The sequence below is a fragment of the Cheilinus undulatus genome, linkage group 24 (assembly GCF_018320785.1).
Source record: "Cheilinus undulatus linkage group 24, ASM1832078v1, whole genome shotgun sequence".
Classification (NCBI taxonomy): Eukaryota; Metazoa; Chordata; class Actinopteri; order Labriformes; family Labridae; genus Cheilinus; species Cheilinus undulatus.
The window spans coordinates 4,609,586-4,622,427 of record NC_054888.1 but is presented as its reverse complement, the minus strand read 5'-3'; the positions used below and the strand labels follow the sequence as shown (position 1 = coordinate 4,622,427).

Here is a 12,842-nt window from a genome sequence, read left to right as displayed (position 1 = left end):
TTGTGAGTGATTTGAATATTTACATTTGTTGTGATCACAAGGCGCTGGTCAAAGACTTTTTAAATATCTTTGAGTCTTTTAATCTCACAGTTTGTGTCTGGACCAACACATCAGCATGGACATACTGAGGACCTGGTGCTTAGTTGTGGGTTGTCTGTTAAGGAAATGAAACCTGTGGTCCCTGGCTTAATAAAGATTCTTTAACCCTAAGAAAGAGTTGCAAGACAACCAACTCTACCTGCTGAGCCACAGACTTGAGAACTATTTTGACATCTGCTACAGTGGTGGTACTACACCACACGATGTTTTTGTCTCCTCACACCAGCACCATGTCACACTGACTGCTCATCATATGCTGACATCACCACTGTCTCCACTGTGTGTGAGTTCACAGGTTGTCGGGAGGCGGGTCAAAGAGTGTCAATCACTCTACAACAGAAGTGCTCTATGTCACTGTAGTGGTCTTTTACCTAAAAAAAGGAAAAAATGGTAAAAAGAAACAATTGTGGATTGGATTATGGATAGCAGTTGTGGATATATCAAGAGCAGGATGATACCAGCTCCCCTTCAGATAAGATATGCATATGATATTGTGAAGAAACCAAAATAAAATGTACATATTAGTTCCTCAGGGGGCTAAAAAGTAGGTAATATTTTAAATGATGATGCAAAGATAAGGAGTGAATGCTCAGGCATCAGGATTCACGTGGCTGTCAGGCCAAACTAGACAATGATGAAAGAATACGCTGATGATTTACAGTTATCTATGTCAGATATATATAAATGATGGTTACTGGACCGGCCTGATCATCTGTTTGAAAATTTCACTCTGGCTGAGTGACCTTGTCATTCACTGCAAAGACAAATCAAGACTCTTGTGGTGTCCTCTTCGATCAGACTCTTTTGTTTGTCATATGAAAGAGGTGACAAGAGTGGCCTTTTTCCACCTCAGAAATATTGCCAAGATTAGATCATATATATCATTTCAGGAAGTCCTTATTCATGCTTTTTGTCCTCTGCGATTACAGTATTGTAATGTCCTTCTGTCAGATTTGCCAGAAAGAGTCTTCAAGGTCTGCAGATGGCACTGAACGCAGCAGCGTATGAGCACATTTTAACTTATAAAATAGTACATGGCATGCACAATCATACCTGTCTGATTTGGTGAACTCGTATATGCCTAAACATGCTTTGCGTTCCCAGATGAGCAGACTTTTAAGTGTCCCAGAGGTCCATACATAGACGGATGGTGACTGGGCGTATTCTTTCCATGCTCCAACATTGTGGAACAGTCTACCTGGCAGGCATCTTCCACTGATGTATTTAAAGCAAAGCTGAAGACCGGCGTGTTAACTGTTGATATAAGTCCTAAATTGTATCTCTGATGTCCTTTTTTAATAGTTTTACTGTTTTTACATTTTTAAATATTGATATTGTCAAATGTTTTATTTCTATTATTTTAGCTCTATGCACAGCACTTCGATTGCAAGTGCTTCATAAATAAAACGGATTATCTTTATGATATCTTCTACTTTAAGTACCATTAAAAAAACAAAAGAAGGACAAAAATAGCAAAAAAAAAAAAAAAAAAAAAAAAAATATTTTTCAACTGTGAATTATTTGTTAGCATATTTGGAGTACTATTTTAGGAGAATTTTGAAGTTTTCTTGAGTTACATTACATTTTACTCTGATGTAGAGTGAAAATTATACAGCAATAGAGCATTCTACATGTTTTAATCAGACTGATCTGTTACCAAAACCAAAAAGAGACAACTTCACATTTTTAAATAGTATTCTAAGCTTGGCTTTAAAATGTTTACAGATGGATTTAACAGTTTTGGGCAAGATGTTTCATATATTAAAACGTAAAGAATTAGCTTAATGCTCGACCCCAGAAAGTGTCAGTTAGCCTTTGTGTTCCTAAACTTCAATTAAATACGTAAAAAAAAAAATACACTGTAAAGTGTAAGAATCCTGCATTTTAAGTCATTCACTGTCTAAAAATTCAACATAATGAATACGTTTATCGAATATTTTCGAATTTAGGTTGTTTTTTGGAAGTTTCCTACCTGAAAAATGGGCGCTTGGATGCCCTCTCCGATCTTGTTCCTGATGTAGATGTGTCGGGACATTTCGGCCAGCACATCGGTCCACAGCGCGGGCTGCTCCGGTCCAGCCCAGCGGAGCGGCGGGGGGTTCCGGGCTGCGTGCTCCAGCTTCACAACACACAGCACAGCATGAGCGCTCGTGTGCCTCTGCTGCTTTCCTCCTCGAGACCACAGATGTTCCCGCTTCTTCCTGTCCTGCTGCGCGTGCGGGGAGGGTGCATGTACAGTGCTGCTGCTCGCGACACTTCAAAGCAGCTGGGGCTGAATGATGGAAGGGACTATTTTAGAAACCAGAGGGGGAGACGGGGGACATCATTTATCCTGGCCGTGAATTTAGACAAAATGCGAAAAAATATGTGTCACCTGATGGCGTGGATATCAACTCTTTTCAACTTCAGTGGTGCGAATTTACGCCACTCACACCCTGAGGAGACAGAGGAGGGTGTGTGGGCTTTAAACAATTCAACCATCACTGCCCACGTACTTGGGAATTATACAATTCATCCACTACAGGTCGTGTCTCACTCAGAGCTCCATCACTCCTTCAGTGCAAGGAAAAGTGCTTGACCCCTCTCTGATTCCTGAGTTTGTTGCATATTCATCACACTTAAATGTTTCGGCTCATCTAACCAATTTTTATATTTCACAAAGTCAACTCAAGTAATTACAAAATTCAGTGTCTGAATGATTTGATTTTTTTAAGGGGGGAAAAAATCCCTAACCCTGTTAATATTAACGCATTAACGCTGGTGATTAATCCAGAAAACTTAGAGTTAACAAAATAATAACGCAATTTAATCATATGACTAAGTTTGACCACAACTATCTCCCATAGCCCTTCTGCATGGATGTTTACATCACTGGGGTGAAAAGGTTAAAGGCAGGTCAAACGCAGCCAGCAGCGATGAGTGCAATAATACCCAACTGCAGCCGCGGCCACCGTACAAACCACGCCCCCTACAAAACACGCCCACTTGTGCTATTAGCTTAGCTTTAGCATTTTAGTTTCCACTGGTTAGGTTAAGGGGTAGGTCATTGGGGTAAGCGTGTTTTGTACCTGGTTTGTAGCGGCTGCGGCTGCAGCTAGATCCTTCTCGATGAGTGAGGAGACAGACCCAGGTCTGCTTCAGTTGTGTGTACATACTGTAGTGATGAACTGTCTTTACGCCGAAGCACAGGTCTAAGGTACCACCTCCAGGAAAAATGCATCTTTGCTAATGTTAGCAAAGATGCTAACAACAACATAGGATCAAGCTATGATAGCTAATGTTGTTAATGTTAGCAAAGATGCTAACAACAACATGGAGCAGCCATAACGTCATGCTACACAGGCGCAATCAAGCAGACCCAGATTTGTCCCCAAAATGACAACATCTAAGCTAACTAATGCGAGCACGAATGGGTCACCAGAGACTGCAGACCATTGACATCGCTCACGACAAGGGGCTTCAAGACATCATCTGGGTCGCCTCAGATGACCCATACCACAGAACACCTACGAGAACTACTGTCACAAGAATCTGTGAACTGTATGACAACTAAAAAGGCAACTAAAGTGGAGCAGCTGGCCAGAGCTGGACATCAGTCAGCAACTTCAGCTACCTCGGGGTAACAGCACACCTGATCATTCACTTTACAGCACAAGTTATTTTGCACCTGATGTGTTTGTCTGCTGGGCTTGTTTGCAGTTTATAAATAATTTTGCTCAGTGAATTAAGACACTATTATTAACAAACATCAAATAAGTAACTCTAGTTTGTGTGATATTTCTTAATTTAATCACCATACATGTACTAATTTATCTCAAACAAAAATGCAAGTAAATGGTAGTATTTTAAATGTTAATTTATAAGTAATAATAATAAAATTTTAGTACATTTTTTTTAGTAAAAAGCACTTTCAAAGTCCTGTACATAATGTTAAAATAATAAAATTATAAACACTCGATAATAAAGCACGTTTAAAAAAATCTAAAAAATACTTAAACCAAAGAAATGCTGTGATTAATCATGATAAATTACAGCATAGGGATGTGATTAACTTGATTATTTTTTTAATCAATTAACAGCACTAATAAAAACTGGTTTGATGATCCAAAACATTTAAGTGTGAAAAATATGCAAAAAACTCAGGAATCAGAGAGGGGGCAAATACTTTTTCACGGCACTGTATACTTGGCTGTAGATGGTCAGTAAGTCTGAGTTCATTCTGACATTTTCACATTATTGTTCTCTGTTGTGTTTTGCCATTCTTGTTTGAATTGTTGGCTGCATTGTTCAACACGACCCAATGATTGCCAGTGGTACTGCAACGTTTGGTCCCTATTGGTAAGCTTCAAAAAGATATGGATGAAGAGACAGAAAGCTCTGTACATATCAATATGTGTTTCAGATGTAGAGAACTAATGAGCCTTTATAGGGATTTTATTCTGGCCATATGCCAAAAATCTTATCCAGTTTTGACCCCAGATTATGACCAAACCTTTTGGAGAAAACTCATATTTTTAACAGCATTTGATCTTGAACATGTCTACAGTGAGCAAGAAAGATCTGGGGGGTACTGCAAAAAAGTAGGATAAAGACATCCAGGATAAATGAGCAGGCACGGCTTGACCAAGCCTTGTTGGTGCTTTCTTGGATTAATTGGTTGCACGTTTGCCGAGCCAGGATGAACAGAGGTGGCTTAGTCAAGCCAGGTGTGGATTGTTGGGATAATTGCGTTTTCACGGCATTCTTAAAAAGACCACAAGATCAATCACAGAATCACCGATGTAAAAATGGGACACAGACGCGTGTCGTTCTACACACCTGCTGAACAAGAGCTGCTTCTTCAGCAATATGAAGAAATCAAAGACATAATACTAAAAAAAGGCAACACCAGCGCCGTTAAAAAGGAGAGGGGAAAAGCCTGGCAGACAATAGCGGGTCGGCTTAATGCGTAAGTAGCCAAAACATTTACAATTAATAAACTGTACTCCACAGGAACTGTCATAATTACAGTTAAAGGATGCAGAGCTGATGATGTTTCAAGTCCACTAATCAATAGTTGTGTTTTTTGCTATATGTGGCCCATATTAGTGCATGTTACTCAGGTTATGTAGAGTATAATTAAGTTTAAAGAAATGATCTACTCAGTGTTATCTGTTGCATCAATTTTTCTCATGTTGTGTTCTGTTTCATCCATCATCCTTCATAAAGAACAAATTTGTCTGGCCAGAAAAGGACCTGGAAACAGGTGAAAACAAAATATAAAAATATTCTGCAGTCTGGTAAGTTACTTTAGTGTAGCCTAAAGAGCAATTACCAAATGAAGTGATAGATTTATTGTCTGCTGACAATGAATTTCTGTACAATTTTAGCGGTCAAGAAAAAAGCACATAGAACTAGCCTGGGGGGTGGCCCACCCAGCCAGGACCTGACCCCAGGAGAGAAGCTGCCAATTGATTTGTATAAAGGGAGGCCAGTGATGGAGGGGATCCAGGGAGGGACCGTGACAGACTCAGTCCTTGCAACAGAAAGTTGCAGCTTTTTACAAGGTACATATTGCAGTTCCACTGCAGATTAAACACATTTGACAACATTATACTGTCTGACTTTGACTTTGCTCGCAGTGTCTGGGGACACAGTTGTGCTTTTGGAGCCACCAGAAGATGATCCAGTTAGTAGGCCTACTGTGCATTTTACTGAAATTACAGGCTTGACATGTCTTATCAAATGTGAATACGAGTCCTCTTAATTCATGTATGTATATGGCAGGAGGAAGGCACATCTGCAGCTGTGGAGTGTACCTCTGCAGATGAGGAGACGCTGTCACTTGACTCCAGAAGGCTTGAGGTATCATGTCAAATTTGTGGAGATATACTCTTACTTAGTCCAAAATGAATAGAAAGTCAGTGATGCGGTGCTAATAAAAATGTCTAAAGGTCAGCTCAGACTACACGATAGAGATGGGCGATACCAATGTTTTTTTAATTCGATACGATACCGATACTTTTTGATGTAATTTTATCGATACTGATGCTGTTACCGATACTTTTGAAGAAAAATATTGGACTCACAAACTTTCAAAAGTTTCACATTTAAGGCAGTTAAAAAGGTGTATGCAGGTCATTCAGAAATTCATTTAGGGAGAAACTTCAATTAAATTAAAATGTTTAAGCAGGTAAAAAAAAAAAAAAAAAAAAAAAAAAAAAATATATATATATATATATATATATATATATATATATATATATATATATATATATATATATATATAAATAATCTACAATCATAGTACAAACTTATATATAGAATTAAAATTTCCACAACATAACCAACTTCTTTTCTCTTTTAAATTCAGATGCAAGGACTACATTAGCCATCTATACCCACTAATTTGAAACAAAAATGTAACAAATGCAAGTCATCAGAGATTTTCATAAAAATATTTATCTTGTAATGTTTCTACAGTGTGGTCTTTATAAATTGTATGGTATTGGTATATGGTCTCAGTATTTTTTAATGTTTTCTTACAATTTTGAAATTTACTTAGGGACCACATTGAGTGAGAAAAACAGGTTCACATCACAGACTATAAAATGACTTAGTATGCGAGCGAGTGGAGTTGCTGAAATCTATTACTCATTAATGATTGGTCCTCAAAATCACATGGTACGGCAGGATCAACATGTCCAGTTGGTCCTTAAAGCCATGTGACACAGAGGAGCAGGTAAGGCATGTTTGATTGGTCTCCAAATTCACATGACACAGACTGGCAGTAAAGCCAAAACAGTCTGGAAGAGAGAGAGGCAGGGAGGCACTCCGCGGAGAAGAGGTGGTGAGACGTATTTTATAGTACTCATTTGGTATCGATACTTTGCTAAAGGGATTGATACCAAAAGAGTACTTGGTAAATATCGATATATCGATACTTTAGCATCGATATACCCACCACTACTACATGATTCTTTTGGTCGTGCACGATGGCACCATGTCAGACTGTGTGACCAAAATCTTGTCCCGTCTTGGCCGACAGCCTGGCCACACTACAAGAGTGGTCGGGACTGCTCAGCATATGCTGACGTCACCACTGTGCTGACTGAGTGCGAGTTCACAGGTTGTCGTGGGGTGGCCCAAAGAGTGTCAATCACTCTGCAGCAGAAGCGCTCCATGTGATTGTAGCTGTCTTTTGCTCCAAAAAAAAAAAAAGAAAAGGAAAATAAGAAACAATTATGGATTGGATTATGGATAATAAGTATGGATGTATCAAAAGGAGGACAATATGGACTGGCTCTCCTTCAAATACAACTTAAGTTATGCATGTGATAATGTAAATACAAATAAAATGTACATTAGTTTTAGGGAATAAAATGGGATAAAAGTGGTAAATCTTGTAAATGATGATGCAAAGATAAGGAGCAAATGTTCTGTTGTTAGATGTCAGGATTCACGTCGTTAATGTCAGGTCAGGGTGTCAAACTAGATGACGATGTATGAAAAATTCTGACATGTTAGTCTTGTAGAATCGTGGTCATGAGGAATCTTAAGGAGTCTTGAACACGTCGTCAATTATGTCACACTACAAGACGGTTTGTCGTTCCCGACTCTCAAAATCGGGCCCGAGTTTTGATAACGGCTGCGATGTTGCAGTTGGGCTTAAATCTGGCTGAATTCGTGTAGTCTGAGCCGGCCTTTACAGGACCTAGAGACTGCACCGCCTCAAAAGCAAGCTGGTAGCGTTATGAGTATACTGTATGCTGAAGTAAATCTATGTGATGCACAAATCCTGTTGTGCTAACTGACAATTCTTCCACAGAATTCACAAACCATCAGAGACATGTATGCCAAACACCTGCAGAAACAGGCAGAGCTGGCAGAACTCCAAATCCAGAGAGAGAAATGCAATCTGATTGAGCTGGACATTGAAATCAAAAGGAGGAAGCAAAGGAAACTGGAACTAGAGATCCAGAAATTGGAACAGGAGGTGAGTATTGCAGTGCACACTGTAACCATATTTGTGATTGAGTGTGTTAATCCTTGTGACTTTTGCTCTCTCCACTCCAGACTCAAAGCTGAGAAACGGTGATTGCAAAAATAAACTAGAAAATAATGGTGTCCTTTTTCTTTTACGATGAATGTGGGGTATACAATTGATTTGAAAACATGGAATTTAGAAATCTGACTACACAGTGTACTACCAATGCTAGACAAAATGCACATACACAGCAAAAAGTACCACACAAGATCCTTTATTGTCCAAAATTCTAAATTCAGCACGTAAGCCTAGGACAAAAAATTGGCAATATATTGCTCTCTGACTAATTGGCCAGCAATGTTGTCTGGGAAGATGGGAGCATTTTCCCAGACAACTTCAGCAGCCACTTGCGGGGCCCTCTCCTTTCGTAAGCCTGCTATGTTGTGCAGCACTGTGCATGCCACAGTGACGTCACACGCCCTGGGTGTGGAAACCCTCAGGTGGTGCAGGCACTGAAACCGTGATTTCAGAAGGCCGAAGGTCACCTCAACACGAGCCCTTGTCCTGCTGTGTGCGTTGTTGTAGGCCTGCTGTGGTGGGGTTTGGGGGTCAGCAAGGGGAGTCAGGAGAATTGACTCGCAGGTAGAGGTGGGCGATGTGGAAAAAAAAAAAATCATATCATGATTTTTTTTATGGCCAGATGACAATCTCAATTTTATCATGATTTTTTCATTAAATTTCTAATTAAAATTAGCAAGTTAGTGACCAGAAAAAAACAACCTTATTTTCCTGCATTCTGATCTATTCTGTCTTCTGGAACCAATTTCTAAATTTTCTGCACAACTTTAGAATTATTTTGTGTCTTCATCTGTGTTTTAAAATCTACTTTACTGTTTATTAACCACATTCTGACACTTTGATTTGCATCTTAAAGTATATGGTCTTTAAAAAGAATTCCTGCAGCTGAAGCTTTAAACAAGTAGCCTGTTCGTATGCAATTGATTATGACATTTACTTCAGTCTTGTTTACAGACTGTCAAATAAAGAACATATAAATATGACACAAATTTGATGAATTTTTGAGATGTGGTTATGCAGTTAAGTAGTGACTGTATGTTACTTTAACGCAATTTTGATTTTTATACAGAAAAGGTTGTGTATACGTTGATTTACTGCTCTGAACAAGGCTGTGATGAGCAGTGACATGCCACACTGGCACCTGCCTGCTGCTTAGAAGGGGAGCAGATGGCGGCAGGGGGGGTTCAAAGAGCGAGAAGTTGTAGATCCGATCCTACGGTAACACAGATTAAACAGATCACCAATACATTCTGTTTCTTCACGATCTGAGATTGTCTTATCGTGCACCCCTACCAAGGAGCCTACATAGGTACGTCAGTCCATCACCAGACAATCTGTATCTCTCAATGAGATAGTCATCTCCAAACGCCAATGGGTCTGACCTGTCCCTGAAAACCCTTTCATGTCTAAAAGCCTGTCTGATGAGTGCTTCCTCATCCAGTACATCCTCCAAAAGAGGGCATGCCATCATGAAGAGGAAACGGGTGAATGGGGAGTTGGACCTATATATACTATGTTGCCCTCGCCACACACAATTGAAATCATCCTTGCAACTCCAGCAATCATTCAAAGTAATAATCTAATTAACTGCAATGATACACATATTAATCAAACCTCTGACAGCAATTCAATAAGCAGTCTTTATTAGTATTGCAACACTAGGTCTGACAGTAATGAGACAAAATGAATGAATAAAAAAGATTGTTGAGGTTTAAGAGTAAAGTCAGAATGATTTGGAGCCCTTTAGATCCAACAGTTAAGTCATCACTTTCTTTGCCTGTTTTTAGGAGACAGACAAAATGATCTGTCAGTTACATTGTAGTCCAAATGTTTAAGTGGTGACATATTTCTTTTTCCTTTTTTTCTCCTCTTTCTCATTCAGTAGGTTTTGGGGTTTTTTCACATCTGTATTGAATTGTACCTATTTGAGTAAGGTCAGATTTTTTTTTGTATCTTTTTGAACCTTTCAGTGTTGTTGTTGTATTAATAAGGAAAGGATTCCAAATAAACCATCTGGCCTCTTTTTTTGCTCAAATATTTTTATATGTGCTTTTTGTCTTTATATAATCTGTGCAAATAAATAATACTAAAACTAAAAGTCTGCCTGCAAATAAAATGACTACAGTTACAATATTTGGATGCAGGATGATTAAATGATGTAATGTGTAGAAAAACCATGGAACTGCTGTAAACCACACTTATTTCTCACAGTAATGACAGCAGAGCCACTGCAGGATTAATCTTATCCTGGTTGTTAGCCTGGTCTGGAGTAGGCTAGCTGCAGAGAATAAATCACCATGGTTCTTGTCTGGGATGAACTTGACCTGGTTGATGGTGTCTTTGCCCAGCCTCCTGATTTTGATTGCCTGCTTGATCCAGCGATAGTGTTTGTTGTTCTCCGATACAATGATCCTTGCATTGTCACAGGTCCATGATGTGGACAGGGACAATGCAAGGACCATCACACACCTGGGATGCTCTCCTCCAGAGACCTGCAAGGCAGGGGGCATGGTCAGCCTGGTAGGCATGTCAGGTCTGTCAGGTTGACTGCGCCTGGGAAGAACAGCTGATAAGGACACACCACAGCGCTCAGGCGATAAAACATGTCAAGATAAAACAAAAAAGAAAAAAACATCTACATTTATTTGTCTGGAAAAAGAGGAAAAAGATAGGTAATCAAGATGAGATTTAGTGAGAGTTTACCAGTTCTCTCAACACTAAATTACATATTTCAGTCTGTTTTAGGAGATTATCAGGAAATGTTCATGTTACACACCTGTAAAATACAGTCTAAGTTGAGAGGTCAGGCTCTTGGCAAGGGTGTGGTAACTTTTTAATCCCTGTTTTATCATTTTATGTCTTATAAAATCAATAATGAGCAAAAAAAATGAACAAAAGCATTGATTACACTGGCTTTGATTAATTATTCAGATCCCATGTTCAGTGTGTCTCTCAAGTTCTATTATTGTAATGTTCTTTTATCCATTTCTCTTTTGTTTTTAATGGCTTTGTACCTTCCCTGGATTTCTTCAATAACTGACTCCATATCATTGTAATGAGGGTTGCTTTCTGAAAGATTTCTTGTGTTTAAATAAAAGTTTATTCTTTTTTACAGTCTATGGTTTTGACAATTTGAAGGCATTCAAACCTAATTCATGTCAATATACAGTGTACATGACCTTGCAAAGCAGATGGATACGGAGCCCCAGACATAACATAGTAAAAAAAATAAAATAAAATAAATAATAAAATTAAATAGTGGCCACGATATAGCTATAACGTGCACACGAAATACTAATTTGTGGCCACGAAAGTAGGCATAATATCATTCCTGGACAGCTGGGTAAGCAAATCGAGTGCACCTTCTCTAAGGTAGAGGCAGTTGAGGGGCTAAAGCAGGGATAGAATGATTGAATTTTATTTTAGGATGGGAATGAGCTACAGAGACATTCTGAAAAGCCTGGCATTGCAAGGAACCATTATTACCGAGAGACACTTAAACTGAATATAGAGAGCCAGGTTGCTTTACTGGCGGAGGTACGACTTGGATGCCGGGATAGATTTCATTGTTGACCAACTGCAAGGCCCTGGAAAGGATCACGGTTACCAGTGGATGTATACAAAGTGCAAACAACACGGTATTTCTATCAGAAAAGAAGATGTCTGGCGCGCCGGTAGTCGAGTGGTTAAGGCGCACGCCATATACACAGGCAACCCGGGTTCAAATCCAGCCCATGGCATTATTTCCTGCATGTCTCTCCCCGCTCTCTCCCCTGTCTCCAACTCTATCCACTGTCCTATCAAATAAAGGCAAAAAGGCCAAAAAAAATCTTCATAAAAGAAAATATGTCAGATCCTCCTCTCTCTATTAGACCCCGTCGGTTCCCAAGTTCACCAGACCAGAAGGAGGCAATATTTTGCTCAGGGATCTATCTTTTTGTGGCACAGCGACTCATACGACAAACTGAAGCCATATGGGATATGCATTAATGGCTGCATCAACGGATTCTCACGCAACATCATTTGGCTGCGGGTCACCCTCACTAACAGCGACCCGAAAGTTATTGGGGGTGTAGTTTCATGGACCAGGAGTCATGTTGAATGTTTTATATCTAACTTTTAATAACACGTGAGTCAGGAGTCTACATGAGGATGTGGATGATCGCAATCAGAACAATACACACAACTCTCGTATCCGAGCTCTCACGAGACTGACTCAGACTACAGCAACACATAGTGGTAAAAACAGTTAACATTAACTGTCTACATCCCTGTTCTTTAGCTTTAGTTCCCAACTAAAAAAAAAAATTACCATTGCATATTTTGTAATATCCAAACATTGTACTGGAAAGAAAACAGTTTAGCGTTTACACTGCTCAAACTCTACCCTCTTAATAAAACATTTTATGCATTAAGTGCATTGAAAATAAAGTCACACTGAAACATTTCTGGCTTGATGAACAATTGCATGAACGAATTAATAAACTTAACACTTTGCATCATTATACTTTCTTATGTGTGTTTGTATTTCCTGAGGTCATATTAGCTCAAAACCTTTCTGTTTGGTTTGGAAACTCTGCCACATCTGGTGACATATGCAGAAGATGGGACTGGGCTTTTGTCCTGTGTTTTCCCCACACTTCTCAAACACTCTGCTGGGAGTATTTTCAGTGCTCTTTTGTTTTTGACATTGCTTGCT

At 39.2% G+C, this 12,842-nt stretch overlaps 1 protein-coding gene across 1 annotated transcript in view; it reads right to left on the bottom strand.

Moving 5' to 3' along the window:
• LOC121506207 (voltage-dependent L-type calcium channel subunit beta-4-like) overlaps positions 1 to 2,159 on the bottom strand; it is a 41,398-nt gene extending 39,239 nt beyond the window's left edge. Inside the window, exon 1 of the mRNA XM_041781893.1 lies at positions 2,072 to 2,159. Coding sequence (XP_041637827.1) covers positions 2,072 to 2,134 — 63 coding nt within the window. The 5' untranslated portion in view covers positions 2,135 to 2,159. The remainder of the gene's footprint in view (positions 1 to 2,071) is intronic.
• Between the last annotated feature and the right edge of the window lie 10,683 nt (positions 2,160 to 12,842).